Source organism: Sycon ciliatum, chromosome 1 (assembly GCF_964019385.1).
Source record: "Sycon ciliatum chromosome 1, ocSycCili1.1, whole genome shotgun sequence".
Lineage (NCBI taxonomy): Eukaryota > Metazoa > Porifera > Calcarea > Leucosolenida > Sycettidae > Sycon > Sycon ciliatum.
In genome coordinates, this window is record NC_088643.1 from 40,564,031 (window position 1) to 40,579,701 (window position 15,671).

A 15,671-nucleotide genomic window follows, 5' to 3' on the forward strand; every position below is an offset into this window, starting at 1 on the left:
TACGATACTTTTATCTACGAACGCAAATCCCGCGATACTTCTGACTTCTGTGTACTATAAACAAGCTAGCTTGCATTGAAATGGCAGGTGAAATTTATCTTGCAGCATGTTTTGATGAAAGTGGTTGCCAATGTTGTCAACTTTCCTAGTTTGTTCTCTCGCCAGCATTGTGCTGACGGATTGTCTTTTTCAAAAGCTCACTTAGATTTAGCTCTCTATGGATCTGCTCCCCTGTCGGCACCGGCGTAATGGCAAGCCTGCCACAACGACTTTTCTTCAGCACCATTTTTGTCCTCGTGTCGGCTCTGGCTTCGAACTCTCGAAGTGCCCATCACTGGAAACTGGACAGCGATGGCACGATCGTGGAAGTACAGAACAAATCAGGGAGCTCTGACCCATTGTTTGTACTTCTAAACAGCCGTTGCGGCACAGAGGGCATGACAGAACTCTCACCTAGTACCCTGCCAATTCCTGCTGTGCAGTAAGTGCAGGAGTCTTGACGTAGTCACTAGACCCATTGTACTGTATTCATTCACATATACACACATGCATACGCCTGAGCGCGCCCCCCCCCCCCCCCACACACACCTGCACGCACCCACACACGCACACACAGTGACACGCACACACACACACACCTGCACACACTCACACACCGCCACGAATACACACGCACACACACATACGCACACATGTATATGCGTGCACTGACTAATGAGTAATGTGATGTGTGAACTCAATGGCATTCATATTCATGATAATGACTAGCAGCACCCCCGCCAGCGTTGCCTGGCCGAATGTGGCATGCGGGTGAAGCAAGTACATGAACAGCACACGTGCTCAGCACGTGGTGGTGGCCAGACCGCTGAAGTCCTGGTGAGGGAGGTTCTTCATCGTTGGAAGGAGAAGGAGGGACGTCTGTTACGCCTTCGGGAGGCTGGTCAGGGTTGTCCATCACCTGGTGGCGGATGAAGCGGCTCAAAAAATTCATAAACTTACGAACAAAAGTGCGATGCGCTCTTCACCGCAGATCAGATGCAGAGTGCAGTCAGTGCAGATCTTTTGTATCCTTTTGTTGCAGATGTTTCTATTTGCAGAGAACGGTTCACGTGGTCCGCAGCGCTTGTGCGGCTGCTAGTGCTACCTATGGCCTAGGCTAGGTGGCTACATGATTCGCACGCTTCGCGTGCTCAGTGCTTCTGCGCGCGGCTGCTACTGCTACTCGTACTGATCGTGTCTGCTATCAAGAGTACATAAACCAGAGTGTGCAACTGTGCATATCAGATCTGAAACAGCGCAGTTCGTGCACTACGTCACCCGGATGAGATCAGCCAAGCCGCGACTTGCGTAGAGCTCAAATTTTCATGTTTCATAGCCCGGAAATCAGCCAAGTTTGCTTGATTTTAGACGTCCTGTTTCAGGATTTCAGTGTTTTGTGTGACTGTGTACGCTGCGTACATCCAGTACCGACAAGTAAAGTCACCAGGCTATCCGTCTCAAAAAACCGAAATCAGGACAAACTCAGTGAACTGCACCACCGCGACTGGTTACGCAACTTTTCACCGTACCTGTGGCTTACCATGCCGTCAGAAATGACGTAGTGCACGAATTACGCTCCCACAGGAACCATCCCGAGTTGCACACTCTGGTTTATGTACTCTTGCTGCTATGTATAAGTATACCTTATAAGCGCTACCACCGTACCTACACTGTTCGCACGCTTCGCGTGCTCAGCACGTGGTGGTGGCTACACGATTCGAACGCTTCGCGTGCTCAGTGCTTCTGTGGCTGCTTCCGCTAGCTACACGATTCGCACGCTTCGCGTGCTCAGTGCTTCTGCGGCCGCTAGCTACACTGTGCTACACTGTTCGCACGCTTCGCGTGCTCAGGGCAGCGTGACACAAAAACACACGTCACAGGTGCCTCTTCTTTATAAGGAGCGTGACACACACACACACACACACACACACAGACACACGTCACAGGTGCCTCTCTTTTATAAGTAAAGATATGCTCGTCATATTACATGTATAACTAGACCTCACACGATCACATGACCACCTGGCTAGGTCACTGTGAACCTTATGGACAGTGACGTCACTGACGTGGACACTTTGCAGATTTTGATGTAGATGGTGTTGGTGCGTAGTGTCGCTGACTGACACACTTTTGCGCCCAAACTATTGCTGTGCATTCATCATAATACTATGTGTGTGTGTGTGTGTGGGTGTGCTGCACGTGTGTCTGTATGTGTGTGTGTGTGTGTGGGTGTGCTGCACGTGTGTCTGTATGTGTGTTTATGTTTCCTGGTACACTTTAGCTCCCCGTTGTCGTCGGACGACCGGGTGGATTTCAGTGATTCGCGTTGGCGAAGTGCTGGGGATGACGAGGGGGATGAGGATATCCGCATCACCGTCACGACTACTACCGCTGGCATCCTGGGTAGCAATGCGCTGAAGTCATCCTCGGCGTCAAAGCCCAGCTTACCTGCCAGCTCCAGGCAGGCTACTACTAGTGCCAGTGGCAATGGTGATGGTGATAGCAACCAGGACTCATCACTCTCCACATTTCTGCTGCATAACCAGGGACTGTCGGTGGTGGATAGCTCCGGTACGTACTTCCCTCGCAACGGCAAGCTTCTCTTGAATGGCCTCTCGACAACGGACAGTAATGCTGATGAGGCCGGTAGCCAGACTATGCCAGTTTACAGCCAACTGAACTTGTCCAACCCACTCACATGTGGCCCACCAGTATCATCCACACGCTATGACTCGTTGCAAGCTCTAAAGCATCGTGATGAATATCCTGTCCTGCAAGAGCTGGAAGTGGCGGTCATCTTCAAGAAGATGAACTCCAACATCATCAACTTAACCGCTGTGGAAATTGATTTGCAGGAGGCCCTCAGTGCGGTAAGGATCATGGGTGATTCAGTATCTCTGGATGTCACATAGTTCTGCATACAAGCATGCAATGCATTGCCTATGAAGAAACTCAGGGAAATGTACCTTTTGTGAAGAAACTCCGGGAAGATATGATAAATATTTAATGATAGCTTGCATAGACCTCGGTCCTACCGGTAGGACCATCATACACAGACATACTGCATGGCCTCTGTTCTAACATTGACCTAAAACTTGACCCTAAACTGTTGCTCAGGGGCTAATGAAGGAGTCCACAAATTTTAGACATGATCGCACAAGGCATACTACAAAATTCCATGGTAACAGCCCATGGTTACCATGGAAACGGTGTATGGAATTATGCATTCCACTGCCTTGGCAGACTAATAAAAACATTAGGACCTCACCACGATTGATGTGCCATGGTCAAAATTCACTTTGGACAGAGTTGCTAGCGCTCCGACAGGAGTATGTGCGGCCATTTTGACAATTGATAAAATTGCGCGTATGCAATGCACTGGACATAGCCTTGCATTTTGCACCATTACTTTGCCTGACAAAGACCTCATCTCAACAATTGTTTCAAGAAATTTCTCAACCAAAAGCACTTTTGCAGTGCGACTTCTTGGGTCCTACCTGTAGGACCCGTGGTCCTACCGGTAGGACGGCATGCAAGCTATCATTAACATGGGAATGTAGTGAATTCATGCTGTTTGTGCTAAGGCAGTGTTTGCATCAGAATGATACTCTGTTACTGTAAGTTGCCAGCTTTTCTGGATGGGCATTAACACGATTTAGCATTACATGTATGGTTTTGTTTTGCTAACAGGAGGCGAAGCCGTCACTGGCACTGCTCAATGAGCTTGGTAACTTCTGGCGCGTCCAAGGCAACACCCTGGAGGCGGTGGAGTGCTTTCGCGCCGCTCTGCACCAGCAACCGGACAATGCTGACGTTCTACTGAACCTTGCGCGCCTGCTACTCAACATGGGTTACGTTCAGGATGCTAGGGCTCTTGCTCACAAGTCACTGGCAGTGGCCTCGCCAGAGCACAACAGCTGGTTACAGCACTTTACATTGGCAGATGTAAGTACATGAGTTTACCTCTTTATTTAAGTATTATCTTGACACTCTGGTCTGTAGTAGGCAGTGAACAATTATTAGTCAGGTGTTGGTTTTGAATGGCTCGTCAAACTGGTGTTGGTTTTGAATGGCTCGTCAAACTGGTGTACATGTACTTGCTGCCGCAATACTGAATTATTCATGCCTGCAGAGTTTATTTGTCAGTCGATGACTGCCTAGCACTGTAAATTTGTGCGCGTGCGGGAAAGGGGTTTGCAACTAGGCCAAGTCATGGAGACATGGCGTATTTCCACAATGGCTGCTTGAAGTGTTGACCTGTCTCTCTCTCTCTCACTCACTCTCTCTCTCTCACTCTCCTTCCCTCCCTGATGGTGTACAGACATATGAGCGGAGTGGTTCCCAGGAGGATACCATTCGAGAGCTGTCACACACGCTGGACCTCAACCCTGGATTCAAGCCCGCTGAAATGCTTCTATCGCACCTGAAACTCAAGCATCATGTGAGTGGTGGGTTTGATGGCTACCTACTCTGCACTGTCTCTATCATCGTCTTGCTTTCTGGCCTTGTTCTAATGCTTCTGCGTTCTCTACTGGTGCAAAACCAGGCTACCGCAGCACAGCCAAAGCCACCCGACACGAATGGAGCATCTTCTGCAGCTGCCTTTTCTGCACTGTCTTCTTCCGAATGTTGTCACTGCGCTGCTGTCAGTGGCAATGGTAGCAGCAATGGCAGCAACACTAGCAGTGTGGATAAACCAGTGCTTCTTCAGCAACACAACCACACTTTGGAAAGGTGCAGGCCGCCCGATGTTGACAGTACTGATGCGGAAACTCAGTGTGTTGCTGCTGCTGCCGCCGCTGCCTCACACAGTGACAGCAGCGACTTAGACTCGCCTGATCAAAATATGTCTAGCTTGCGCCATCGCAAGGCTTTGTACAAATGGATTTCCGGCTAGAACATGCGCACAAACGTGCGCGAATACACACATACACGCACATACATACACACACACATCTTTTCTCTCTGCTCGTACTCGCCAATACACATGCAGTGTGCCTGTATTGGAGTTGTTAAAGTTCTGTTGAGACAACATGCAGTAGCACCCGCTGCATTGAGCTAAAGTTGAGGACAATCATGCTATAGGACTCTTCTATTTTACTGTTTCATTGTTTCCAGTCTGACCCGTTGAGTACTGGTGTTTCATCTTATTATACAATGGTCACTTCTTGGTGTTCAATTTATTATTGCCCAATCTGACCTGTTGGAGTTCCATCTTGTTGCCGAGTGGTCATGCTAACAATTTAATGTTTTACATCTTTTTTTAAAGCTTTTTCTTGACTTCATTTTGAGTTGAATATTTGGTAGCCTTGCATGCTACCTTAGCTTCTCAAAGCTCTTCACTCTGTTTTAATACAACTTCTGACGCTTTCAGTAAGTTTTTTTCCTAGCCGTGTTTGTGAATTCGAATCATAACAAGAATAGTACGTGTATGTCGAAGTGATATGCTATCGGCATACATGTACTACCATCGTCCACGTGTCACGTGTGGTAACTGTACCGGATGTGTAACATTATTCGGATGTGTGTGCGTGTGTGTGTGTGTGTGCACGCGCACGATTTTAATTGAGCTGAGGTTTACAAAATTACAATCCAGCAGTAGATGATGGCATCAAGCGGCAGTCTCATCCGTATCAGCTACTGTATAATACATAAAGCAATACTCGGGAGGCTCAGGCCTCTTCAATGTACCTTTTTGTACTACTGTTTTTACTACTGTTTTACCAGGTGAAATCTGGCCCAAGGTCCAGCTTGGCAAGGGCCAAGTGCAACCCTGCCAGCGCCCAGAACCAGCTCCCATTACATGTACATGTATGTGTGTATGGTATCTACTCGCCTAGGTATCCTTGTACCACTGCCGTGTCCGGCTATGCGGCCCCCAAAGGGGCAGACTCAGGTTTGCGCTGTCCATCAGGGCGCCCGACGGGAGTGTCTTGTCGCGTTACATTTGTGGCGACTCTCATCCTACCGTCGACGAAAACTACGGTGGCATGCCGGGCATTGGAACGGCTTTGTTACAGGTTGAGTCCTGATGTTGACGATATGCTCTTTCGGGCCAGACTCACCCCACGTTCTTCGGCGCCCAACAGTACTGTAATCCAACTGCTTGCAGTTAGCCTGCAGTTAGCCTGGGTAGTGGACTTCAAACTGATGGCATGCATGAAGCTACAATCATGCAATACTAAGTATCAGGATGCAACATGTGAAGTTCATCCACCTTCCATAGAGGGCTCAATTTGCCGAAGCCAACGAGCGGAACACACAGACAGAAGGACGAGCAGTTGCTGTTTCATGATCATCAGGATGTATACGGTATTGTTAACATGTACCAGACACTATTGATGATGGTGCTTGACAAGTGGTAACTTACAATTTCAGAGAGAAACTTAGGCAGTCTACCAGGTCTACTAGTCTAGTACTACAGTTCTTGGTGACTAGCTCTGCAGGTTGAGGTTGGCTCACACATACAGACATCATACATGTGCTGTGTCCAGTGGATGCGTGAAGGACGATAGCGACATCATCATACAGCACTTTCCTTTGTTCCTGACCGTCTCGTTCATGTACGCCCGCGCCTCGGTCAGCTGGTTGTTTTCTACTGGTGTAGTGGTATGGGGTATGATACCATATACGGTACGGGACAGTCTTGCATTGTGGAATACAGTATGCTTTAGTGTCCTTGAGAGCAGAGTACGGCATTTACTAGTACCATATACTATGGCCTTGATCAGTGCAGTGGTGTGTTGTTTGTTCAACACCACTGCACTGATCAATTCTACTACCAGTAACAACACTAGCCAGGTTCTGTATCAGTGCTGTGTGTTAGGTAGATCAATGATGCGTTACCATGTTGCACTGCTACATACAACCAAGGCGCGCGGCCTTTTAGCGATCAATTCGACAGTTCCAGTTGCGATAGCGCAGCCTGCAAATGGCCGTCAGTGGTAGCGAGCTCCTGCAGTCACGCACAACGCAAACGGCAACAAGCATCCACGAAAGCAAGACAAACTAAACACACCGTCATGTTCTCAATGTAAACATCCAAACCAGCTTTGTACTGTCCAGGTGTTGGCAGCACATTCATGGCAACGGCGTCACAACACTGCAAGCAGCATGCACACTGCACAGCCACGCATAACAACAACAACAACAACAACAACACAAACGACTAACATTTTTCATGGTTTTCAACTCCAGGTCTTTGCGGCGCAGCTGCTGCTCCAGGTCGTGTCTCTGTGATGCGAGCTGTACAGCAGGGACATAATCACAACATGTTTGATTTGTGGCGGTCAATTTCTTCTTCGGACTTTCCCGTTTGTGTCTTTCCCTCAAACCAGTGAATATGTTTGATTTATGTCATCCTTTGAGAATTTAAAAGTATTCAAGATGCTTGTGCGCATCAGCCAAAGCCACCCGGTTGCATTTTTACCCGTAATATAATCTTTGAACTTTCATCATCTGCCATAATTGTAGCGTGGTGTCTGACTTACCTTGTGATCAACTTCTGATGGTAGCATCAAGCATGAGTGAGGCGTTGGCTCATGTTGGCGGCTCTGAGACTCCTTGAAGATCTGCAAAAGGCGGGTAGTCAAACGTCACAATATCAACATGGGACGAGTAGAGGGTGCACGGTAAGGAATTAGAAGTTGGTCAACTGAGCATGGTGACCAGTCATCTCTTGCCTCTCCAGAACATGCCAGAAGGAGCAGAGCCTGTGGAAATACTGGTGCATGCATCGCCACCCCCCTCCCCACATACAATGTCTAGCCATGCTCGGTGAACTCTCAAGTCATGCCGGAATAAGACTCAGTGCGGCCCTGTTCCAATGTGTAGGTCAGTGTTGGCAGTGCTAGGGGTGCAGCACAGTGACTTGGTATTGTGATGCTACTAGTAACTCTCACGTGGTTGGATTTCATCAAGTGCATGGCTGTACTGCAAGAGTAGCCATTCGGGCAGCGGCAAGAGCTGAATCTCATGTGCATGGCAGTATGGCATGTACTACATCATTACATGTACCGGTGCATGCAAGTGCAGCCTTTACCTGTCTCGTTCTCAGCGAGGTGTTGAGTCGCATCTGCTGGTCAAGCTCGTCTTGAACGCGATGCACGCTCTCGCGGAGCATGTTGACCTCTTTCATCTTACCACTGATATCCCTCTGCATGTGCGGGCCAGACATGTAGACAGTCAGCAGAACAGTACAGTACAGTACAGTACAGTACAGTACAGTACAGTACAGTACAGTACAGTACAGAACAGTACAGTACAGTACAGTACAGTACAGTACAGTACAGTACAGTACAGTACAGAACAGTACAGTACAGTACAGTACAGTACAGTACAGTACAGTACAGTACAGTACAGTACAGTACAGTACAGTACAGTACAGTACAGTACAGTACAGAACAGTACAGTACAGTACAGTACAGTACAGTACAGTACAGTACAGTACAGTACAGTACAGTACAGTACAGTACAGTACAGAACAGTGTAGTACAGTACAGTACAGTACAGTACAGTACAGAACAGTGTAGTACAGTACAGTACAGTACAGTACAGTACAGAACAGTACAGTACAGTACAGTACAGTACAGTACAGTACAGTACAGTACAGTACAGTACAGTAGAGTGTACATGTAGTAGCACAATGCATGACAGTGCGGCATGTGAAGTACTTCAGTACCCACACTTGCCATATAGGACCGCGCCATATATAGCAACCATATAGTGTGCACGTGCAGCCATGTATAGCAGGGGCGTAGGAGGGGCTTTGGAAGTGGTACGACCAAAGGAAGGCCGTTTTGGAGTGGGGTCGGAGGGACCTCCCCCGGGAAAATTTTGTAAAAAAGACACAAAATCCTGCGTTCTGGGAACTTCTGGCACACTTCTGGCACAGTTTAAACGTTTATAAGTCATAGAATTATTTCACGGGCAGAAGAAACGTGCATGGACATGCACAGATATGCATGGCAGATGTACGAGTACGAGTCTAGAAAAAGGTCAAAGTGTGATGCGCATATGCATCGATGGATCCTGACTTTTTTATTACGGTTTTGCACGTTCCGGACGGACCACACTTTTCGAAAAGTGGTACGGCCGGCCATGGTCGTTCCAGTCGTAGCGGGTGCTACGCCCCTGTATAGTATATGTGTACATAGTACACATGGTGCATGTGTATCATACAACTGTTATCGGTCTACTGAGTTCGAATACAGAAAATGGGTCACACTCAAGGATCAACTGAAAGGTTCATGGGTGACCCCAAATATGAATGGCCACTGTATGCTACTATTCCTTGTTTGCCTGGGCTGTGACCTATTGTAGTATTGACCTGTTTAGCCTGCATACGGCTTTGTCATACACAATCTGCATAGTGCATTATATCATAGAAGTCCATTTGTGGTGCCAAATTGCTAACAAGCACTAAAGTCATGCCATGCTGTTATTTCTTCTGCAGGGCCAGGGGAAGAGGTGAACAGTTAGGTTTATGGCACAGGATGCATACGGTGCAAAGGGAATACTACTGTTGACAATGCACAGACATGTCCATCCATTAGGCCAGACTATCTATTTGCGAGATTGAAAGTCTCACACATTCAAACACTTACTTCCAGGCTTGAAATTTTGGCAGTCTTGGTCATGCCGTCCATTTCCAGCTTCCTGCATGCCAACACGATCATAACCATCATCAGCAGTGCAGTGGTTATTTTATACACATACTGGTATATGATCCTATACTAGTAGTCCCAATTCCTCATTTACATTGTACTTGTACACTGATACAGGAAGGAGTGCGCACCACTAAGCAGCCGAGACTGAGTAATTCTAGTTTCAGAGATTTTCCAGGGCTATGATGTACATAAAATACTGGACTTGAGAGAGAGATAAAGAGTTTGACCAATAACACCGGGCGGGAGACAAAACAGGATGAAGGGGTCATGTACCTGCAATGTACTAAATTGCAAATATATTCCGACATGGAATTAGGCCCGGGTATAGTCTGAGAAACGACACAACTGCTACAGTCACGTACATCAGTAAATGCTGCAGAGCAGAAACAACCATCTACCACTGTGTACTTAGCGTGGTTCTAGCAGAATTAGTACTGTGACAAGGTTTCAATAGAGGTACAGTGCACTAGGTATTGCAGGTCCAATGCACATGACTGGAAACTGGTACGAACCGTAGTTTGCCAAGGTCTTCTTCGTACGACTCCAACAACTTCTCCTTTCGCTTGACCTTCTCTCGAATGGCTGATATTCGAGTAGCAAGAGTTTCTTGTATCTATGCCAATACCCGATGTGCATGTGGACACACACATGCACACACACACACGTGCGCGCATATTGTTACATGCCATTATTTTATCTTACGGCACACACAGCCTGCCAGTCGTAACGGAAGTGACAATTGATGGTACGGTCCTGATCATACGAATGGTTCCTGAGACTTCAAAGCATGCATACCACTCAGGCGACAGCCACAAGGAGTCAAGACTAGACTGCGCTTACCTTGCTTCTATCGTTCATAACAGGTTGGCGTTGTGGCGGGGTCAGGCCCACAATGGAACGAGCACCTTGCAGAGGCTCTATATCCAGACTGTGTGTAATAGCTCTCACTAAGCCACAGTACTGCATGTCGGCACGGCAACAACAAGACAGAGCATGTCATTAGATACTGACTGGAATATGCTACATGTATTGGTATACATGTACATGACTGCGAGACAGTGGCACACTGCATTGGCAAAAACGATTACACTCTTCACCGAAAGTTATAATACACTAAGTGAGCTAGGCGTCGTCAGCAAGAGCACCCTAGCCAACATTACAAGGCAGCTCCGTGACGCTACAGGAGCGATGCTTTGGAGAAGCACGGCCGATGTAACTAATTGGTTCAAGAGCATAGAAGAGAAAAGCGTCAAACGTTTGTAGTATTTGACATTGTCAATTTCTACCCGTCGATCACGAAGGAGCTCTTGCAGGACGCCCTGGAATTCGCTAAGCAGCATGTGCAGGTCAGCGACGACGACATGAATGTGATTATGCATGCCCGCAAGTCACTGCTATTTGCCCAGGGTCAGGCATGGTCTAAGAAAGACCGAGGTGATATGTTCGACGTTACCATGGGTGCATACGACGGTGCGGAGGCTTGTGAAGTTGTTGGAGCCTACATCCTCCACAAGCTAGCTGTGCACCTGGACTGGACGTCGGTGGGGCTCTACCGTGACGATGGACTTGCAGTGCTGAAGGATGCAAGTGGACCCGTAGCGGACAGAGTGAGAAAACAAATAATCGAAGTATTCAAGTCGTGCGGCCTGAAGATAACGATAGAAAGCAACCTGCGCACGGTCAACTACCTGGATATAACCATGTGCCTGGAATCCGGTACGTACAAGCCATACCGTAAGCCAAACGACACTCCGCTTTACGTAAACGCAAAGTCCAACCACCCACCGCAGGTGTTGAAGAGCTTACCCGTTGGCATCAACAAGCGTCTGGAGATGATTTCCAGCTCAAAGGAAGTCTTTGAGGAAGCCGTGCCTGAGTACGCCGACGCGCTAGCTGCCAGTGGCCACCCCAGAGTGCTTGTGTACGACGATGTGAACACCCAGTCAAGTCGCAAGAGGAAACGCGGGCGAGACATCATCTGGTTCAATCCTCCGTATAGCGCCAATGTCAGGACAAACATCGGAGGCCAGTTTCTCGCACTAGTAAGCAAGCATTTCCCCAAGAACGCCAAACTGCGAAAGCTCTTCAACAGAAACACCTTGAAAGTCGGCTATAGCTGCATGCCTAATATGGAAACGCGGATCAAAGGCCACAACAAGAAAATGATACAACCAAAGCACGAGAGAGTCCCCTGCAACTGCCGAGTCGCCGCATCTTGTCCACTGAAAGGTGATTGCAAGTCGACCAATGTGGTGTATGAGGCCGACGTAACGTCGGACAGTGCCCTGAAGACATACACTGGAATGTCGGCACCGGATTTCAAGTCCAGGTATGGAAATCACATGACGTCGCTGCGCCACGAGCGATATGAAGCAAGTACGGAGCTGGCAAAGTACGTCTGGAGCCTAAAACGCCAGAACAAGGCCTATGAGATTGGCTGGTCCATCAAGGAACGTGCACGGGCTTACACCAATGTCACCAAGCGTTGCAACCTATGTATCGCAGAGAAATATCACATCAGCATATCCGATCGCAGCACCTCCCTCAACAAGCGAACGGAGCTCGTATCAAAGTGCAGGCACTCTGCCAAGTTCCTGCTTGGTGGGTACGGAGTCACGTGACTTGCAGCTACATGACTCGCGACAGCCATTTGCAAACGTCTGCAGCCCTTCTAATTATGGGTGTGGAATCTTGCATATAGCCTCGCTTGACGTCGCGTCATCGTGGTCATTTCTTTTCATGTTCCTCGCCTATTCTAAGCACCTATAGCCATCACAGCGCGTGGAAATTTCCATCTTGCACCTGTTTTGTTGGTGCATTGAAGAGCAAGTATCTCCCCTCCTCCAACTTATTTTAAGCGCTTACCAAAGTGTGTGGCATCTTGCACCTGCATGATTGTGATTACAGGCAAGCCACATTATCATTATCATCCTTTCACACAGCCTTGCTTGCCTTCCTGCCATATCACATTTCTTTTCTCACTCACGGACAATGTGAGTTTGGCACATTTTCCATCCAGGACTTTTTGCACCCACCAGACCTCAAACCTTCACAAATTCCTTCCTATGCTGCTGTATAAATACCATACTAGCTGTGCATCACCGTAATCAGTTGTCTGAGGATTGCTATATGGCATGAAACTTTAAGTTACGACAATCAAGACGCGTGGTTTTCCTGTGACTCGTGTAATACACCCTATATAATACGGTCATGTAATATTTGACCCTCTTCCTAATATTTGACCCTCTTCCTAATATTCGACCCTCTTCCTAATATTTGACCCTCTTCCTAATATTTGACCCTCTTCCTAATATTTGACCCTCTTCCTAATATTTGACCCTCTTCCTAATATTTGACCCTCTTCCTAATATTTGACCCTCTTCCTAATATTTGACCCTCTTCCTAATATTAGACCCTCTTCCTTAGAAGTATTCGGCACTTTCTGAATGTATACAGATACCACAGATATCTACACATCACGTTAGTTTCAACATGACACGACCAGCCTGATGTCCACATCCATGTGCTGAGCGTCACCTAGCTGATATATCCCTCGCTGTCAAAACTTACGACTTTCTCGCTCTCCTCTAGCGTGGCCAAGAGTTCATGCTGAGCGTGGCGCTCTGCCTCTAGTTGATTGCGAATTAGCTCATACTCACTGTTGTTGGAAGATGTCTGCAACGTACAGGGTTCAAGACAACAGCAGACCACAGGCTCAGTAGAATTAGGAAGGCAGGATATAACAACACAAACAAAATAGTCCCATGTGTGATCTTTCACTATTCCCGATCTTGAAAGGACTTGCTTGCAAGTAGAAAGTCGGTGCACTACGGTAGTGGCCAAAGGAGACTCCGCTTTGGTAACTTTAGTATTTATCTCTTGCTTTATTTCCAACAACAACCAACCGCAGAGCTCTGGAAAGCTCCATGAAAACATGAATACATGATACTATGATACGTACACACAGCAGCAAGGTTGCCACATGATACTATGATACGTACACACAGCAGCAAGGTCGCCACATGATACTATGATACGTACACACAGCAGCAAGGTTGCCACATGATACTATGATACGTACACACAGCAGCAAGGTTGCCACATGATACTATGATACGTACACACAGCAGCAAGGTCGCCACATGATACTATGATACGTACACACAGCAGCAAGGTTGCCACATGATACTATGATACGTACACACAGCAGCAAGGTCGCCACATGATACTATGATACGTACACACAGCAGCAAGGTCGCCACATGATACTATGATACGTACACACAGCAGCAAGGTTGCCACATGATACTATGATACGTACACACAGCAGCAAGGTTGCCACATGATACTATGATACGTACACACAGCAGCAAGGTTGCCACATGATACTATGATACGTACACACAGCAGCAAGGTTGCCACATGATACTATGATACGTACACACAGCAGCAAGGTTGCCACATGATACTATGATACGTACACACAGCAGCAAGGTCGCCACATGATACTATGATACGTACACACAGCAGCAAGGTTGCCACATGATACTATGATACGTACACACAGCAGTAAGGTTGCCACATGATACTATGATACGTACACACAGCAGCAAGGTCGCCACATGATACTATGATACGTACACACAGCAGCAAGGTCGCCACATGATACTATGATACGTACACACAGCAGCAAGGTCGCCACATGATACTATGATACGTACACACAGCAGCAAGGTCGCCACATGATACTATGATACGTACACACAGCAGCAAGGTTGCCACATGATACTATGATACGTACACACAGCAGCAAGGTCGCCACATGATACTATGATACGTACACACAGCAGCAAGGTTGCCACATGATACTATGATACGTACACACAGCAGCAAGGTCGCCACATGATACTATGATACGTACACACAGCAGCAAGGTTGCCACATGATACTATGATACGTACACACAGCAGCAAGGTCGCCACATGATACTATGATACGTACACACAGCAGCAAGGTTGCCACATGATACTATGATACGTACACACAGCAGCAAGGTCGCCACATGATACTATGATACGTACACACAGCAGCAAGGTCGCCACATGATACTATGATACGTACACACAGCAGCAAGGTTGCCACATGATACTATGATACGTACACACAGCAGCAAGGTTGCCACATGATACTATGATACGTACACACAGCAGCAAGGTTGCCACATGATACTATGATACGTACACACAGCAGCAAGGTTGCCACATGATACTATGATACGTACACACAGCAGCAAGGTTGCCACATGATACTATGATACGTACACACAGCAGCAAGGTTGCCACATGTACATGTAACGGTTACATTTAAAAAGAAGCACCACATATTTATGTGACCATGCTGAAATGTGTGTGTGTGTGTGTGTGTGTGTGTGTGTGTGTGTGTGTGTGTGTGTGTGTGTGTGTGTGTGTGTGTGTGTGTGTATGCCCACGGCTCGCACACCAATCACACGCATGTACATGCACGCTACACGCACACATCCATGTGTAACCGGCATGTAGATATGCACACTGTCTGTCAACTCACCGTGGTTAGAAGCTCAGCGGTGGTGGCCAGTGCAGCTTTGTTCTGCAATGCAAGCTGACCCCGTGTGTCCTGGAGCTGTTGGCTGTCAACATCCATACGTGCTGAAGAGGATAGACCTGAATATTTCAAAAGCAGTACACAGAAGACGTACTAAATAGCACATTGAATGAGTCATGCAGGACAATGGGTGCACACTGCTACACTAGTGTTGGTAGATTAAACATCTTTCATACAGGGGATCCCGAGTGTGGCAACAAATATTATCAGAGGATAGTAAAGAACGGCCACATGAAGAAAATGAACGCTATGCTATTACATTGTACATACCGTATTTTACCGGTTGTAAGTCGACCCCGGTTATAGGTCGACCCCCGTATCCGG

At 47.5% G+C, this 15,671-nt stretch overlaps 2 protein-coding genes across 3 annotated transcripts in view; one reads left to right on the forward strand and one right to left on the reverse strand.

Annotated features, from left to right (window-relative positions):
• The first annotated feature begins 73 nt into the window (after window positions 1–73).
• LOC135825757 (uncharacterized) lies at window positions 74–5,463 on the forward strand. Its single transcript, XM_065338381.1, has 4 exons — window positions 74–481; window positions 2,321–2,909; window positions 3,730–3,984; window positions 4,361–5,463. The coding sequence occupies exons 1-4, from the start codon at window positions 249–251 to the stop codon at window positions 4,934–4,936; spliced, it is 1,653 nt and encodes a 550-aa protein (XP_065194453.1). The 5' UTR covers window positions 74–248; the 3' UTR covers window positions 4,937–5,463.
• An 857-nt stretch (window positions 5,464–6,320) lies between these two features.
• The window catches only part of LOC135825769 (forkhead-associated domain-containing protein 1-like), a 31,123-nt gene continuing 21,772 nt past the window's right edge, over window positions 6,321–15,671 (reverse strand). The window contains exons 22-30 of one of the 2 annotated variants that reach the window (XM_065338391.1): window positions 15,291–15,406; window positions 13,278–13,382; window positions 10,548–10,667; window positions 10,220–10,320; window positions 9,645–9,696; window positions 8,081–8,194; window positions 7,530–7,610; window positions 7,213–7,284; window positions 6,321–6,994 (exon numbers count right to left, since the gene is read on the reverse strand). In XM_065338391.1, the coding sequence (XP_065194463.1) occupies window positions 6,932–6,994; window positions 7,213–7,284; window positions 7,530–7,610; window positions 8,081–8,194; window positions 9,645–9,696; window positions 10,220–10,320; window positions 10,548–10,667; window positions 13,278–13,382; window positions 15,291–15,406 (824 nt within the window). In that variant the 3' untranslated portion in view covers window positions 6,321–6,931. The remainder of the gene's footprint in view (window positions 6,995–7,212; window positions 7,285–7,529; window positions 7,611–8,080; window positions 8,195–9,644; window positions 9,697–10,219; window positions 10,321–10,547; window positions 10,668–13,277; window positions 13,383–15,290; window positions 15,407–15,671) is intronic. The other variant, XM_065338400.1, reaches the window with a different exon arrangement.